Source organism: Periplaneta americana, chromosome 10 (assembly GCF_040183065.1).
Source record: "Periplaneta americana isolate PAMFEO1 chromosome 10, P.americana_PAMFEO1_priV1, whole genome shotgun sequence".
NCBI lineage: Eukaryota > Metazoa > Arthropoda > Insecta > Blattodea > Blattidae > Periplaneta > Periplaneta americana.
Window position 1 is genome coordinate 32,926,542 of NC_091126.1, and position 19,129 is coordinate 32,945,670.

At 36.1% G+C, this 19,129-nt stretch overlaps 1 protein-coding gene across 4 annotated transcripts in view; it reads right to left on the bottom strand.

The window, feature by feature from the left end:
• The window catches only part of LanB1 (laminin subunit beta-1), a 150,321-nt gene that overhangs the window by 73,832 nt on the left and 57,360 nt on the right, over positions 1–19,129 (bottom strand). For all 4 annotated transcript variants that reach the window (XM_069837171.1, XM_069837170.1, XM_069837169.1 and 1 more), the window contains exon 3: positions 1,932–1,979. In XM_069837171.1, the coding sequence (XP_069693272.1) occupies positions 1,932–1,979 (48 nt within the window). The remainder of the gene's footprint in view (positions 1–1,931; positions 1,980–19,129) is intronic.

Below are 19,129 nucleotides of genomic sequence, written 5' to 3' on the forward strand. Positions count from 1 at the left end.
TAATCTTCGTGATATCATAATGGTATAATAGATCATGTGCAGATCTTGCTGTCACGCACTATCTTTCTTTATATCCAGAATAATAAATTTGTAGGTAATTATTTTACATATTGTAACAATGTGAAAATACCGGTAAATTTCCCATATTAGGATGTGAGATTGTATTGTAATTTTTATCAAACAAAACATTTTAAAAATATTAATTTATCATGTCAATTTATTAAAAAATTTTTAAAAGAAATCACAAAATGGATAAGACTACTTCCATGCTGCAAAATACATTGTAATATTTTCACGGAAGTTAATTTGTTCTGTAATCCTGAAGATTGATAAGTGATGGTTTACATGTTACCTATGTACGGTACTTTTTTTCTCTCTTAAAATATGGGCGTTTCTTGGTTCCAACTTTTATAAGTCACACCATCCAGAAAGTATGTAGTCTACAAGAAATGTTATAATCACTACTGCAAAAGTAACCTTAAATTAATGGAAGCCCTTACATAGAAACGACAATTTATCCAAAATTGCCTCTTATGGACTAGTAGTGCTGGATTAACCACAACTGACTGCATATTCTCATACACGTTTGAATCAAGGTGATATGCAACAGTTACTTTCACGCATATGATCAAAATCGCAAGCATCTCCAGGCAGTGTTAGAGCTTTAAATTATATTCAACAATAAATTATTCAAATCAATTTTAATTAAATTTAACTCTTTAGGAGATATGGCAATAAGAGGCTTAAGTGTCGCAGCTTACAGGCAAACATTCTGATGGAGGCAGATAAAATAATTAAATTTTTTTCTTCCACCATGTTAATAATGTCAAAAGAAGTGCTTATACAAATTTTGGCCACTTGACCGCAATTACGAGGCCGTCCAGAAAGTGATTTTCCCTGGGGCCGTTTACAGAAAAAAGCACAATTACATGGAAGAATTTATTGAAGCAGATACAGCAATTGTTGCACTATTTGTCAACATACCCCCACTGAAATTGAGACATATGTCATACTATGGGATCAGTTTTTGTATCCTTGTGTCGTAGAAGTCAGCCGCCTGGGATCGGAACCAGTGTGTGACAGCACCTCGCTGTCGATCCCATGTTATTACAAATGTCTCAGTTCCGGTGGGGAATATGTTAAAAAATAGCTCAACAATTACTGTGTCAGTTTCAATAAATTTTTCCAATGAAATTGTGGTTCTTTCTGTCAACTACCTCTAGCAAACTTACTTATTTATGGCCCTCGTAATTGCGGTCAAGTGGCCAAAATTTGTATAAGCACTTGTTTTGACATTATTAACGCGGTGAAAGAAAAAAATTTAACTTTTTTATCTGCCCCCCTCAGAATGTTTGCTTGTTAGTTTCAGTAAATATTACACATACAGGTTAAACTAGCCACCCCCTCCCATAAATTTTACACAATTTTTTATACATATTATTGTTATGCTTTAAATGCAATAAGAGTGGGAAAACCATACTTCCAAAGTATATTGTATGTAGTGCACCCCACAATTACTGTACACTTGGTATTGTCCACCTTATTACATCAAGGGGGTGAGAAACTATATAGTAAGTAGGTCGACTTCTTTCCACTGCAGCAGAATGGTTGTGGATTGATGTACATAAAGACATCTCAAAAAAGTTGCTTATGGACAATCTAATACAATGTAATGAAAGTAACAATTTTTCATTCTTATTGCAAAAAATGCATAATGGTGACTTACACATCATTTGAATGGCATTATTTGTGTCTATACTAAAAAAAAAGTGAACTTTGTTTATTTAAATGTTGTGATGCATTAACCTCTGGCTGAAATGTGAACCACAAAGTTAATTGATTGTTTCTAGTTCAAGTTAACACTTGTTTAACACAAAGTTAATTTCGTCTATCATTTAATCTGAGTTGCTATGAAAGACGAATAATCCTACCTCTTATAGGAGTTACTCTACTTCGGTCTCGTTGTGCAACTGTGTATTCTGCAAAATAAGAAAACATAAAATGCATTAGTTATACAAAAATAAACAAGTTCACAAATTTAGATGATTGCAGTAAATTATCATTCTCCTTTAACAAGAGACCAAAATATAATACAAAATGAACAAGTATAGAGAGAGACATGTGGTATTTGAAAATGTATCCAAGAAAGGTGTTATGAAAAATACAAGCATTTACATTCACAGTTCGTTAATTATGAACATTCAAAGAAAGGTAAGCGTTCTAATATTCGTCAAATTCACGTCTTTTGCAGATGTATTCAGTACAAATGACATTTTTAGGGATTTTCCTAAATATATTTCCCTCACTTGTGTTCCGAAATGTAATTCTACTGAGAACTGTGAACCTTGGAAGTTAAATTTCCTACAGAATTTGTTTATTTATTTATTTTATGCTCGACCATGCCGAAATGTAGTAATTATACACCTGGTAGTAGCCCTTTAATGCACCTCATTAAAGTACACCTATTCATTATAATTCAGTTGTTCAGCCAATGAAAATCACCATTGTACCATTATAAAACCGCAAGTATCGATTATTATCGGATATGCAATCAAAAGACAATTAGCGAAAAGTCACAGAGGCTGAAAATCCAATACTGTCACAGAAGGTTATGTTCTGTTACTATAATAATTAGCGTTAATTGTAAATAATATTCAAATAAATTCAATTCGTCATCTCGTTTTTCAATTCTAAATCAATTTCCAGGTTACATAAAGACTAATGTTCATGTTATTCTCTAGATTATATCAAGGTCAATGACACATTCGTGCCTCGGAAAAAATCAATACTTTCGCGTCTGCGCACATCTCACAATTCAGGTCAGTTCCGCTCCTCACTTACATAACCATAACATGAATACTTACGAATAATTTCAAGTTAGAAATGTGGTCGAGCATAAAAAGTCGTATGAAACTTGCCTATAATGGTAATTAAGACGCTCATATGAAAATTATGAAACTTGCTTGCACTCGTTTCATAAACAAACATACTCGCGTCTTAATTACTACCATTATAGGCTCGTTGCATAATGTACTATTAATTCAACCCAATGGTTAAATTAGATCTTAACAGACTATTTGGCGTAATACATGAAAGAAAGTAGAGGAGGAAGAAGAATTTAACTCATTACATGTGTTTCTGCAATGTAGTGAAACCCACATTTTGCAACTATCGAGCACTTTTCAGGTTTCAGAAGGAAACTACCGTACTTCTCTGAAATGAAGAGATTAAGAAAGAAAATATTATAATTCATACATTTTGGAAGAAGATGGCTTTAAATTGAATGAAAGACTGAAGTATGTGCTGATAGACTGTTTATCATATATCAGTGTGCTCTTTGACAAGTAGGCTTGCTCTCCAGAAGACTAGCATAATTGTTCGAAGATTCCTTCAGCACAAAATCTACATTAATATTCACCTGTGCTAGCTAACAAGAGCAATTTGTCGTCCTTTGTTGTCTTGCAGCTACAATGCTGACTATTGGTTTGGAAGTTTGTGTGTTCCAACCCGTTCAAGGTCCAACTCCGTATTTAGGTAGTGTTGTGCCCATAAGTACCAAATAAATTCGCCCCCCCCCTCACCCATCAACTTGCTTATACAAATCCTAGACATTTAGCAGTAAAAAAAAAGTAGCATATAATAATTATTTAATGATTGCTACTATCTAAAGCAGGCATCCACGAAGTAGCAAAATACCGAAAATTTCGTTTCAGCTCAATTTTTTACTTTTGCATGTTTTCATGAAACTTATATAATGAAAATAACTTTTCCTTCCTCAACAGCTACCAACACCAACACCTGTAAACCGTGAATATTTGTATATTCTTGTAACAAGGTAAAGATAACCTTACACATGTCATAAAAGGCATTTGGGGGGGGGGACATGGAGGTAGAGCACCATGCTTCCTTGATCTTGGCACTAGAATGAGATGCTGTGGTTGGCACCATGCTCCGACCACCTTTTTACCCCTGGAAAAGATCCAGTACTCAGTATGATAGCAGGCTGAGTGAACCTTGGGGATGTTATGGAAGATTGGCAACGAGAAAATCACGTCACCACCTGGGACAGAACCCTGGACCTTCCAACCTGTAGCCAGTTCCTCTATCACCTTCATTTCAGTTATCTGGCCACCATTCTTATAACAAATTTTGTAAAATTTTCCTCCCAATGTTTCAGACATACCTATGTTCGCAAAGTGTCATTTCTAATCATTCTCTTACCCTGGGAGACGTAAATTTCAGAAGCTGTAAAGCAGGTATGCTCATTCTCTGACTCCCGATTACGTTCTGTAATCGCAACCTTCGAATGTAGAGCGTGCTGTTCCTCGTTCGAAGCTCGACGGATGACTGCAGAAGGCAGTTCAAGTACTTATTAAACGTACGAACAGTGCGGGACAATGACACAGTCAAAACCTTCAGTAAGCAAACGATCATTCCGTACAGTGTGGGAGGAAGACTATTTTTGTTGTGAAAACGTAAAGTGTTTACTATGTTGTAAGATATTATCAGAAATACTCTGAGCAACATAAATCATTATACCCTCTGCCATCCAGAACATGCCGAAGTGACAGGGAAGCTGTTTTCTGTAATATGTATTCATATATCAACATTATTATTATTATTATTATTATTATTATTATTATTATTATTATTATTATTATTATTATTATTATTATTATAATTATTATTATCATTATTACTAGTACAATTATTGTTACTGTGGTGATTTCATTCCAACAGAATTACATGTTATGATAAAATAATTTTTCAGGGGTGCAACATGCACTATAGTTTCAAGAATTGAAAACACTTCATGAAAGGCCAACATTGAAGAGAGTCGAACAATTCAGAGTCTACGTTTAGAAGCAAGTTATGTAATATGTTGGGAATTAGCTAAGGCACTAAAAACCCTTCACGGATGGTGAACTTGTAAAGAAATCTATGGTGCCTGAACAAAATATAGTTAATTACATCTCTGTACTGGAACAGCTCAAATGTGAATTCACAGAACATAGATTTAATGATTTTAGACGCATGGAAAGTGATATTAATCTTTTTGTTAATCCTTTCATAGTAAATTGAGTACAATCCATGAGAGTGCAGTTCCAGGACGAGTTAATTGATTTACAAAGTCACGTAGAATTCAGAACTAAATGCGGAGAATATGATTTGCCAAGCATAGAAGTATTCAAAAATAAACAAAACGCAATATCCCAAGATGAGCTTATTTGCTGTCACTCGAAATATGTGTGCAAACAATTATTTTCGAAAATGAAGGTTGCTAAATCCAAGAATCCAAACACAGATCCCGATTAACAGATGAGAATCTTTTGTGCATTGCAGTAAATTCGTTGGAAATAGATTTCCGATTACTTGCAGAAAAGAATAGGCCTACACATGTTGAATGTGGAATATGAAAATAACATTATCTATGATATAATAGTATCATAGCTGTATAAAATATAATAAATAATGTAATAAATGAATATTTCCTTTTTCAAATTCAGTTTTGTAAGACAGTGAGAGCGATGCCACGGGCGGTGCTACAATGTAGTTGCGGAGCCCAATTCCTACACTGTGTGTGTTATGCAGTGCAGCATCATCCGTGTAATCGGCGCTTTTACAATTTTGAGCATACCTGCTGTAAAGTCTTAATACTTACTTACTTACAAATGGCTTTTAAGGAACCCGAAGGTTCATTGCCGCCCTCACATAAGCCCGCCAGCGGTCCTTATCCTGTGCAAGACTGATCCAGTCTCTATCATCATACCCCACTTCCCCCAAATCCATTTTAATATTATCCTCCCATCTACGTCTCGGCCTCCCTAAAGGTCTTTTTCTCTCCGGTCTCCCAACTAACACTCTATATGCATTTCTGGATTCGCCCATACGTGCTTCTTAATAATAATAATAATAATAATAATAATAATAATAATAATAATAATAATAATAATAATAAACTATTGAATAACGTAGCTAAAACTAAAACGTCCACACCTGTGGAGTAATGGTTAACGCGTCTGGCCGCGAAACCTGATGGCCGGGTTCGAATCCCAGTTAGGGCAAGTTACCTGGTTGAGATTTTTTCCGGGGTTTTCCCTAAACCCAATATGAGCAAATGCTGGGTAACTATCTGTGTTGGACCCCAGACACATTTCACGGCATTATCACCTTCATTTCATTCAGACGCTAAATAACCTAGATGTTGATCAGCGTCGTAAAATAACCTACTAAAAAAATAAAACTAAAAGAGTAACAGTTAACTTGAAAGCTTGACCTCATGCATATTAGTGTATGACTTTAGCCATTCAGCTTTTTCTATAACAGCATAGCCTACTGTAGTTCACACACCTGACAGAGACACCATTTTAAAAAGTTTATTTCTTAATAAGTCTGTACTTAAACGTGATGGAATCCTCACTTAAATTTAGTATGAGTCTATTCCAGATCGTGGCCTCTCTATTTTATAGTAAGGTAACTCCGACATCGCACTGGAAACGGACAAGCGTTCATGTCCAAGGCGAGATCTGAACCCACGGATGCAGTCTCCAAGCAACGCTAAAACCGCGCGTATACCACAGCTGGCACACAAATTAATAATTCAAATATTGCAATTTGGATGAAGAGGACTCACGTCAGCCACTTGCTCAGACGCTTACAGAGGAATGTTGGAACGCTGGCAGATGGGGACCATCTGTGAACGTGGCTACGAGATTGCCGCCGTAGAGTAATGTGATCGATCTCAAGAAATAGATGACGGAAAGTTAACGTTCTTTCATCTGGATAAAAAGTCGTGGGCACCAGTTAAAGAAATTGCACTAGTTTCACAGTGAACATTTATTTGCTCTCTTCATATCAAGCCTCGCCTGCCTAATTCATTTACTGGACAAAACTCGGTGCAGGAAATTGATGCATATTTTTTTCTTACATTTCTAAACACTTTATTTTTTAACGTGTTATGGTTAGACCTCGGATTTTAGATAAACCCCTATTTTGTTCATGTAAATGAAAATAAATTCGTATATACAGATTTAAGGAAACATACGATCGAAATTGGTAGTTCTATAGACTACTACCTAAAAATACCTAAATTGACGTTAGGAACTCTTTTTACCTATTTTACTTTTTATTTACGAAAATGCATACCGGTATAATTACATTACCCTAATATGTATAATATTACATAAACATTTCTGGATTTAGTGAAGTCTGTTATAATGAACATTTAGCTATAATCAGACCTGCAGAACTGTAGCTCCTCAGAGCGACTGCCTTCGTACCCCTTCTACCCTACCCATCTTTTCTACCAGTGTGGTCATAGCATTCTGGATCTTACACACGCAAATAATGTTAACAACTCTAAGCAGAAGTCGATCATTCCCAATAGAAATGGAGTGAGGTTCTGCAGGCCTGGACTATATGAACTTTTAAATCATTGGTCCCGTGGCCAATTGCAACGACCCCTGCTGCGAAGGTGACTTCTCTGTTCGTCAGACTAGTTATAGTACTAATAAAATAATGGACGGCCAGGTAGCTCAGTTGGTAGAGCAGCTGGCTACGGACTGGAAGGTCCGGGGTTCGATCCCGAGTGGTGACGTTGCCAAACGTCCAGAACGGTCCCGAGGTTCACTCAGCCTCCTATCAAACTGAGTACCGGGTCTTTCCCGCGGGTAAAAGGCGGTCAGAGCGTGGTGCCGACCACAGGCCACACCACCTCATTCTAGTGCCGAGATCATGGAAAGCATGGGGCTCTACTTCCATGCTCCCCAAGTGCCTTCATGGCATGTGAAGGGGAGTAAATGCAAAGTAAAGTCATCCTCATTACAGACCAAATCGGCTCAGAGGGTGGCGGAATGTTAAGGCTCCCACTTTTAAAGAAAATCGACATAAATGGCATGCCGCCTTTATCTCCGGAAAAATTAAATCAATGGGGAAAATCTATAATCCTATCGGGAATGGAGCCGTGAAATTATGGCTATTATCGTCACCCTTAACCGCGTGCCCCATTTCTTTATATGCGCTATGCAGAGTGAGCCTAAATAATGTCATTAATTTAAAGGAGTTATTCCTTGAGACGTTTCAAACAAAAAATGTAATATAAATTTGCCCGTTTTTGTTTCCTTTCCGAGAAAAATTATTTTATGTGAAATATTTTATAGCGTGTTTTAGGAAAACCATCCCAATATGCTCGGTCAATTTAAGAGAGCAATGTATTATGGTACTAAATAATTGAAAGAATTTTAGTTCTGTCCTTTAAAAGTAAAGAAATTTGATCCGAAAAATTAATGTAACATTTTAAATTTCCTCTGCAGAACAAAAAGTTATATATTTTGTTCGGATCAAATTTCTGCACATTTAGAGGACAAAACTAAAATTCTTTGAATCATTTATTATCATAATACGCTGCTCTCTTAAATTGACTGACAATGAGCATATTGGGAATTAAATCAATGGCTTTCCCAAAACATGCAATGAAATGCTTTACATAAAACAATTTTTCTCGGAAAGGAAACAAAAACGGGCAAATTATATTAAACTTTTTTGTTTGATATATCTCAAATAATAACCCCCTGAAATTAATGACATTACTTACGGTTCACTCTATATTATTTTATGTTTGTGTGCGTGTAAATTATAAAGGCAGGAATGGTATAGGCCTAACCTAATTCGAACTTCAGAAAGTATACAGGAACTTCTAAAAGTTAATATAAAAGTGTTTATATGTTTATTATCAGTATAGTTATGAATATGCAACTTCTTTCTGCTTCATTATACCTTCCTGTATTACATTTCACATTATTTTATTTTAATTCATATTAATTAATGTCATCAGATTATTCAAAAACATTTTTTTTTCATTTTAGAAACTATTTTGCATTGGAAAATAAACTAAATAAGATTACAGGAACCTAAGAATTCGAGGACTACTTATGACTGATGTTCCTATCTGTACTTTACTTTCTTTAACTATCACTCTGGAGATATTTAGCCCTAAATGAAAATATTTACCGCAAAAAAAAAAAAAAAGAAACTTTTGTTCCCAAATTGCAAAAAAAGGATGTCATTATAATTGCTAAAAGTAAGACATACGACTTTATTTATAAGCTATACAGTTAAAGCAGATGTAATTAGAGCAATGCCCCCTTATCCGCGGTTAAAGTCTACTATTGCCTACACCAGAAATCAAATCAAGGATCGCCTGGATGGAACGACTTAAGGCTGGTTCACAATCCGGGAACGGAAACGACAACGAGAACGAGAACGTAGATAATGTTAAAATAAATGTATTTAAATGTGAGCATTCACAATAGTTAATTGTGAATTCTCACATTTAAATACATTTATTTTAACAATATTTCCGTTCTCGTTTTGGTTGTCGTTTCCGTTCCCGGTTTATTGTGAATCAGCCTTTACGCTATCCACTAAGCGAAGACGGCAGATAGGTTGCCGATAAGTAGACAACTTAAGTATCTCCTTAAAGTAGCTATACTTTTTCCGAATCGCCGTGAATATCCTGGAAACCGTTACGTTTAGGCGAATATCTATGCAAGAAAAAACTATAAGACACACTTCGGATACGCGAAACTGCGGGTAATAAACAGGCTGTCTTTTTCGATACCATACATGCCTATGATCTAGTTTAATTAACAAATTACAAATAATAAGACAATAGGAGACGCAATAGCCTATAATAATAATAATAATAATAATAATAATAATAATAGTGTTAGAGAGTTAGACAAAGGATATACCCTCCTATATACCCATTCACTTTTTAAGTCGGTAACAAAGGAGGTAACACAAGACAAAGAATATCAGCAATCTGCACTAGACAAATGATCATTGCTTAAGACAAGCCTTATTTTAAAACAAGGAGTGATGAAAACTCAGTTTGCATTTCTATTCGACAAGGCCTTTTGAGGATTGTCATTCGTTCGCCCACTGGACGGAGTGACAAGAATTTTCTCCCTTCTTTATAACACGGTGTGGTACAAAACTCCTGTGTACACAATGGTCTTGAGTGTGCCATTGTTTATTCTCCGAACTCATAAAATGTTATGGCTACGGATTGCCCACACAGTGAATTCTCGCACACGTGTGGATCACAAGGGCTGCCGACCGCAGTGTAGACTTCCACAGTGCAGACTAGGGATGGCCGACCTTTTTTGGGATTAGAGCTACTTTCAGTTTACGATAATACCGGCGGTCGACTAATTCACTAACGAAGCAAACAAATACAATTATTTGGGAAACAGTAACGACCAATAACACAGTATACACACTGCCAATTTATTATTTAAAAACATATTTCCCTTATTGCCAATCACTTGACACTGCATTCCATAAATTAGTTTTTCAAGAAAATTTTCACTTATTTCGAGACACTCACCACTGCATTCCATTAATTACTTAAGTCATATGAAGAGTTCGCGGGAAAAACGATGAATGTCACACTTCTGTTAAGGATTAGATAATGATCTAATTGAATCTATAACTGCAAGATGTAGTGCTGTTTCTATAGAAAATAAAGGAAAGGATTACTGTATTCTTCTTCTTCTTCTTCATGCATTAAGCCCTACTAAGGTTTGTTGCGGGCTCCAAATTATTAGTTCATTGGTCTTTCCATCGTTTTTTTTTGGTCTTCCTCTGTTTCGTTTCCCTTCAGGTATATAATTTAATATTTTCTTTGGGTATCTTTTTTCATCCATTCTATCTACGTGATCTAGCCATTTTTTTCTGTGATGATCTATTTCTTTATTTAGGTTAAAAATCTGTAATTCATTTCTTATATCTTCATTTCTGATTCAGTTCAAATAGTGCTCTTTGTAGCGTGTCTTCATTGTCAGAAATTATTACTTGGTCATCTGCATATAGGAGTGTCATTATAAAATGATTACTGTATTCGTGGTGATAATTCTCCTTTTTACCATTTTTCATAAGAACAACATTAAATTTCGCAGTGATCCATTGAATTAGGTAATGACATCAACCTTAACAAAACTGTGACATTCATCGTTTTTCCCGCGAACTCTTCATATTGTAAAATATCATACAAAGTTTACTCGTGACCATCAAATCTATTGATGGATGTGAAAAAATCACACACTTACGGGACTAGTGAAACTGGGATCACATGACTTGGATTTAAGTCATTTTGAAATTAAACAAACCTTTTATTTACATTTTCTTTGAAGATTTTCTATTCATTCTTTAAAGAATTGAAAGTATTGTGGCTTTAAGTAAATCATTTGTGTAGTATTTTATATATGCACCATTTGAGCAGTAAGTTTCTAGTCAAATTTCTGTGGATAACAAATAAAAAAAACATATGTCGAGTTAAACTTTACAATAAAATAAAATTTCTAATTAGTGAATTTCACAAGTTCAGTTACATGTCGTCGAAACACAGTGAGCACCTAAAAAATAGGAAATTCCTCATTAATTACGACAGAGACATTTGAAGAGTCCACTGCAAGAATGATGGATGTCATTTGGAATGCATTTTGCAGGAGATGCAATTGAAAGTTTGAAATGCTTAGCGCTCAAAGCTTAACTGTGATTTTCCGATCATTACTGGACAATGACTATCAGTGTTAATGCCATACAACTCTGTATGTACATTCTGTATGTCTTAAGCTATGCACTGACAATCTTGGTTCATTTTCGACAAGTGACATCCATCATTCTTGCAGTGGACTCTTCATTTGCTTTCGTATAATATAAAGATACTTGTATTAAATAATGATAACCAGTAAGCATTCTTCGACCACACTTTCAATTAAAGGACAGTGTAATATCTGGAATGGGACATAAATTTACATGCGTAGTTGCAGTACGAAAACTACTCTATAATTTAAACGCCAAACAGCCACAGGAACACTCACAGTTGAGCAATACGAACAATAATGCCTACAAGTACAGTATCGTGTGCAAAACTTAGAATCGTATCAAACGTAGCGAACTCGCCCCTTGTGTGGCTTCTGCATCATTGATTGGGCTGTTTGCCATCGTTATCATAATCTTGATTTTGGTCAGTTCTATTACTTCCACTGCCCACATGAGTTGCATTGTACCTAATTGTGGTTTCCTCTAGCGGTCTAGCCTACTACCACACTGCACTTTTACATTAACTATCTTCCCGCAGTGTTATACAGAGTTTGCTACAAACACTGACAAGGGAAGGGTTTCGGCTCGAACAGGAATTTCGTATCCAAAATTTGTATATAGGACCATCTTTACATCTCTGTAAAGCTCCCAAAAGCATTCGTTTGTGTAATGTGTGGTTTGTCTGTTAGAGCACTGTACAAGTTGAGGGGTGGGGAGAGCACTGCATAAGTTAAGGGGATGGGACACCTTACCCGTAAGCCTAGCCTAGCCTAGAAGCTAGTGCGAGTGGAAAAATGTTTAAAACCCATTTATGAACATTTTTCTTCAACGTTCTGTCTGAAAATATTGCAGCTAATCAAAAGTATATACTGTTGTGTCAGTCATTGAATGTGCACAAGGACGCAACCTTAATAAATGAATCATTCCAAAGCTAGGACATGGAATGTATGATCATTTCACCTAAAAAAAAAAAACTAAATATATTCAGACTCTGAATATCTATTTCCTTAGACAATACAAAATATATGCTCGGAGGATAACAGATTACATAAGGACTCTTGCTGAGAATCCAGACTTAACTTGGGAAATCGAGTGTTTATAATGAAAATGCACTCTGTTATTCATAACCAGTTGTCTGCTCCAGTATACCGCCCTATGCTTCAGTATTTCTGGCAGTCGACTGGTTACGTGAATCCTGAACAAGTCTCGGACTTCAAAAATGTAATTCAGGTGGCATTTGATTTTTCAGCACTGGAGTGTGGTTCAGAAGATTGTTCAGGTGTTGCTTCTGCGTGTTGTGCTTATTGCTCTGCTCCATGCTGTTTCAGGCATTTTATAGAGAATCCTCATGTACATTTTTAAAGAAGTGTATTGACCAATACCAACCAAACGGAGAGTTACACAAATGAAAGCTTTTACGGTCTTCATCACCATTGTGAAGTAGCCGTCTGTGCAAATTTTTAACCAAAAATTCCTGTTCGAGCCGAAACCCTTCCCTTGTGAGAGTGAAAGGAAATGTTAAAGAAACAAGTCCTGATAACGAACACACACACACGGCGGCGCCGCAATACGACGCTAATATTCTTAAAGCGTCGCTTCACATCTGTTAATTACACAACTCTTTCTTCTAGTTTACATGGTAGAACGCGACGAGAGAGGTCGTAATAATTTATTCCTCATCCTCACTTAATTTACGTAGGCCTACCTTTAAGACAGAACACAGAAAACTATAAGTTTTGAACCAGTGGTATTCAAATGTTTTAGTTAAATATCCGCAGGTATTTATATTCAAATGTGTTATATACTTCATTGTTGTTAGTGTATGACTTAACTTGTCTCTAATATATATCTAAAACAAATTAATTACACCGAAAATATTACAAAATGGAAGAAAGTAATACCACAGTCTAATATATACAGTCGCGCAACTTCAACACTTTTTGCCAACATTCGCGACACTAGCGCCCAAGCGGCAGGCAAGGCACTGGTCATAGGGGTGATACAGCCAGCACGTGCTTTAAAGGGATGCGAGATGTTATAATAACGTTTTAATCATGCGTCGGAATAAAGGCAATGTGTGCAATGACGAAAATTGCAGTAACTACAAGTTTAAATCTCCGAATTTGTCGTTCTTCAGATTCCCTAAAGACCAAGAGAAGTCATAACTCAATCATAACAAATAATCCACGTTGTAGGTAGCCTACGTATTGTGTTCTATAAAACATTTATTATTTATCAGTTACCTATTTGTATGTCAGGAAGGACAGTTAAAATAAAAACAAAGTAAATACCTGTTACAGTATATTATTTTTTGCAGAGATCATATGTGTTAATGTGTAACCATTCCGATTTTGGATAATATATCTACAGTTTTTAATGCAAGTAATTCCATAATTTTTGTATTCGTTTTTTTTCTTCATATTTTTCAAAAGTTGAATATTATATAGCATTCAAGTAGGTATCATGGTGTTAATTTTGCAAGATTTCATGGAGTATAGTAATCCTTTTGCAAAATATTCGCTTCTTGAATAAATCCAGACTGTGTCGATAAATTTCTGATGTGTTGGTGTAGATTCATGTGACAGACGTATTAAGTTCTCAAGGAATAAAAGAGGCTTTTTAATTGTAATATAAAAAGCAATCTTTTCTGTAATAATTTGCATGACTGTTATTGATGTTGATTTTACATTCCCAGTGATTATTTGAGCCGTTCAGTGCAGAAATGGTGTAAGTCAAAATCAGGTAATGAGGTTTAAAGTAAAAATTCTGTAAAATACAGCGCAAAGTAGCAATTAATATATCCTTCGTGCTATTCACTAACTATTAATAGTTTAAACACATTCAATATTAACTGCCACTTTGCGCTGTATTTTACAGAATGTTTACTTTAACCCCTCATTACCCATTTTTGACTTACACCACTTCTGCTCTGAAAATAAAATTAGGCCTACATTTTCTGAGTTAATTGAAGTTAAAATTTTTTCAACAAAATTGTGTGTTCATTTATTTGTTCTCATCTACGTCATATTAACAGTAAGTGCATGTAAATTACGTATTATATAGGTAGGATAAGTTAAAATTAGGCATTATGTGTGAAAACTGGAAATGTAATGTAAAATGCGGTAAACGTGGCATAAAAATTTAAACCTTACATCAACACGCTTTGTGACTCAAAATAATAAAGGAAATATCGGTTCTTAAGAAATGGAAAAATAATGAACTTCATATTAATGTTTAAATCCTCCCCTTTTCTTTATTTTCAAGTTTATCTCAGCGGCCGAGGTTACCCCAATTTGGGGTATGCAAAATCGTTAATTTCTCAGGAAATAGGGAGAAGAGTTCACCACGCGATATGCCCTGCTACTAATTTTTACACTTCTCACAGGAAATACAAAGTTCCAATGATTCATAAATATATTTAGGAATGAATTGAATTAACCGACCACGCACGAACAATTATATTATTTCAAACCATGATACGTGATCAGGGCCATGATTCAGTTGTAAGGAGCAGAAAGAATTACGTTTATTCCCAGCTTCTGAAACCTGTAGATTAACTGCGTGTGAAATTCTTCCAGGATTCTAAAGTAGAATTAATAAGAACCATATACACTTATTGTATAGCATAAAAATATAAAATATAATACGCAAAACCTGTTTTCTGATGTGTTATATGTCGTGTGCACACTTTTAACTTGCCTACCGCTAGAGGGCTACTGTCGCGCCAGCTGTCAAATGTTGGCATATTTTATACGTATGAGTTGCGTGACTGAATCTATTAGACTGTGGTAATACTCAAGCGATTAAATGACATAGCATTACGGTATCTAAATATCCGTGACGCTACAGCCCATGAAGGTCCTAGACCGACCAGCCCGCTGCTGGCCTCACGCCCACATGCCGAAACAGAGGTGGACGATCATCCAAGCAGAATGGAGGTATCGTGTGGTTAGCACGATGATCCCCCCCCAGCCGTTATAGCTGGTATTCGCAACCGGATTTCGCTACCTACCGTAGCTCCCCAAGTGCATCACGATGCTGGGTGAGCACTGGTCTCATACACTGGCCGAAATTTCACGAGAAAATTTCTTCCCCCATGAGGACTCGAACCAGCGCGCATTCCGTAACGCGAGTCCTAGGCGGGATGCCTTAGACCGCGACGCCACGGCGCGGGACATTACCGATATCTACCATAATAAAATTAATCAAATAAATATATTTAATTAATCCATGACGCGACAGCCCATAAAGGACCAAACCGACCAGCCCACTGCTGGTCTCACATTCACATGCATCAGCAGAGGTGAACGAACATCCAATCAGAACGATGATCCTCCCAGCCGTTACAGCTGGTTTTCGAAACCGAATTTCGCTATCTACCTTATCTCCCCAAATCCATCACGATACTGGGTGGGCACTGGCCCCATACACTGGCCGAAATTTCATGAGAAATTACGAAGCTAATTAAATCTGTATTATTAAACGCTTCATCTTCTTCCTCTTACTCTGATTAGCCTTTCCTTTCAGTCCGATTTACGCACCATTGATCGTACACTAGACTTCTGACAAATGCATATCTCCCTGGTCGTGAGAACAGCATGATGCAGTATCACCGCAAAGACATTACAGAACAATAACAAGGCAACGGACAAACACAAAGTCTCGTGGACGGAAGATGAATTTCTTCCACTATCCACGCCAGAAATCGAACCTCGGATCATTTGTTTGAGAAGCGCATTCGCTCTCCACAAAGCCACATCACAGTCTAGTATATACAGTCGCGAAGCTCAATACGTAGTAAATATGCAAACATTAGATAGTTGCTCACCACTAGGATCGCTAATATCGCCTCATTACAGGCAATGTAAAATAGTACCGTCACAGTCTATTGTTTCTAGCACACTCAAAACTCAAGCTTCGTGACTGTATATAGGCCTAGTAGACTGTGGCCACATCGGCGGAATAAACAATTCAATAAAATTATTAACTGTTGTGGTTCTCCCTTGTTAATTAGATGGCTCAGATTTCAGGAAAGAATTTTCAGGGGTGCGAAGATCAGAGCTGATTCTGTGTTCTAGAGGTTCCTGTGTTTCATTCTGATTTGTGTCACTGCGAAGAAGCTTTGCCCACACAAATACATTATGGGAATGGCAGAAGGCGTGCAATGACAACGTCACTAAGCTTCTTGAACTCTGTAAGCAGCAGTCCAAAAGAGGCAGATTGGCATGTCTTCGAATTCTATTTTCAAATAATGGTCAACTGACGTTCACAAGACATTAGCAAAAAGAGTAATAATTGGTCGTTGTAGTGTAAAAAGGCTTTGTAGTTTAATCTTTAAAAATTTCTTCTCTCTCGATTGCTGAAAGTTATTAAAGTTGTACATTCTTTGTCTGCATAATAGTGACATTTAATTACTTTCAGTCCACAACTGTGGAGTAACGCATGCCTCACCGTGAAACGAGCGAGCCCGGATTCAAGTCCTGGTTGGGGGGACAAGTTACCTGGTTGAGGTTTCTTCCGGGATTTTCGTTCAATCTATGAAGAGCAAATGTTGGGTAAGTTTCGGCGCTGGACTCTAGACTCATTTCGCTGGCATTATCACCATCTCAATCAGACGCTAGATAACCATAGCAGTTGATAAGGCGTCGTAAAATAACCAATTAAAAGATTACAAATTACTTTCAAAATGCCATTAATAACGGCAATTTATTTGGTCAGCAATTAAAAAAAAACGTTCACATTATTAATAATATTCATTCAAAATAGAATCATTTGTAGCCTACTTTTCCTTTCTCAAGCTTCTTAAAAATATTCTTCTTAATCTTGGTGACGCATAATTGAGGAGATTAAATCCGTTGAAAATATCTACCAAATAAACTGACAAAAACCAACCTCTATGATCAAAATATATAACCAAATAATATTTCAATTTCGACAGGAAACAGTTTACTTCATCTCTGAAATAAAAGAGGCGACACATAGTTCTTTGTGACAATTGCAACTCAAGTGGAACAACAGGTAGGTAGGTAGGTAGGTAGGTAGGTAGATAGGTAGGTAGGTGGGTGGGTAGGTAGGTAGGTAGGTAGGTAGGTAGGTAGACAGACAGACAGACAGACAGACAGATAGATAGATAGGTGTCTGTGCAGATCTTATTTTCTATCACATTTTCTGAGAAGAAGAGAATTCAATGCCCGCGACTTGATTCAAATGGCAACTTTCACTTTCATACAAATTAGGAGTAATTTTCTTCTTGATCAAGCTCTTTATTTTTATATACGAGAGAGTTTTAACAGGTGCTTTTAGGATTGTTTTTGCGAGTACGTGCAACGAGGTCGTTTTTCTTGTCTTACTGATGTAATTCCAGTGACACACCATCCCCATTGCAAAGCTAATTACAGTGTCACAAAATTGGAAGAGGAGTATTAGAAAGATCTTCTATCTGTAAGTTCGTATTTGAGAATTTCACAAAATATATCTTATTTATTAACATAAAAATACCGAATATGTAGAGGTAATTCAGAAACATTCACCCATTCATCAATATGAGCTACGACTTATTCGCCACTTTTAACTCTAAGTAATTTTATTTCTGTATGCTATCTGATAGGATGGAAGAGAAGGCCTTATGGCCTTAAACCTGTCATATTAAATAAATAAATGAATGAATAAATGACTAAATAAATAAATAATAAATAAATAAAATAGGTAAATAAATAAATAAATAAATAAATAAATAAATAAATATCATCAGCAAATCTTATGCACTTTATTCTTCTTCCTCCTACTATCACTCCTCCCACGTTCTGAGAACAGTTCTTTACTAAATCCTCCAAGTGGTTATAGCTATATTTTCTGCTGGCTTGTCCTCAATTCACTGTGAATTTTCATCAAGTTTCGGTAAAGTAGAGGTGGTTTCACAAAATTGTTCGATAAGACAGTGGCTGAAAATCAAGTTGAAGTGGAGAGCCACACAGATTTGAAACAAAATCATATTTAATGCAGGAATCGTTATAATTATCTGCACTTCTCTTTATTCGTTTTCATATATTTCGGATTTTTGTATTTATCGGTAAACGGCTCAACATTTCTCTCTTTAATCACAGATTGGAACAATATTGTCGCACCGTTTGAGAATGAAAGTTTGTTATTCTAACTTTCTTCATCAATTTCATTCTTTCTTTTCGTAAGTAATTTATGCATGCTGAAATAAGAAACATTAAAATAATTATTGCTGCCGTGTTACAAGCAAGAACTAAGTAAATGTTGGCATGTGTGGGCATTTATAACTGAACGCCGTTTCTTGACTCGCAAGTATCCGGGACGGCAGAGTATGCCATAAAAGAGGAGTAAAGAAACCGGACATGCATTCCAGAGCAAGAAACATACATAAAAAGTCTCTAAAATTCTTGGGGCTAGCACAGTTTCCGATGCTAATATAGGAAGGGCTTAGAGTTCCTGGCCATGGGGTTTATCAGTTCATCGTCCGAGGGTGGGACCTGGCTGTTAGGGTGATGCAGGATGA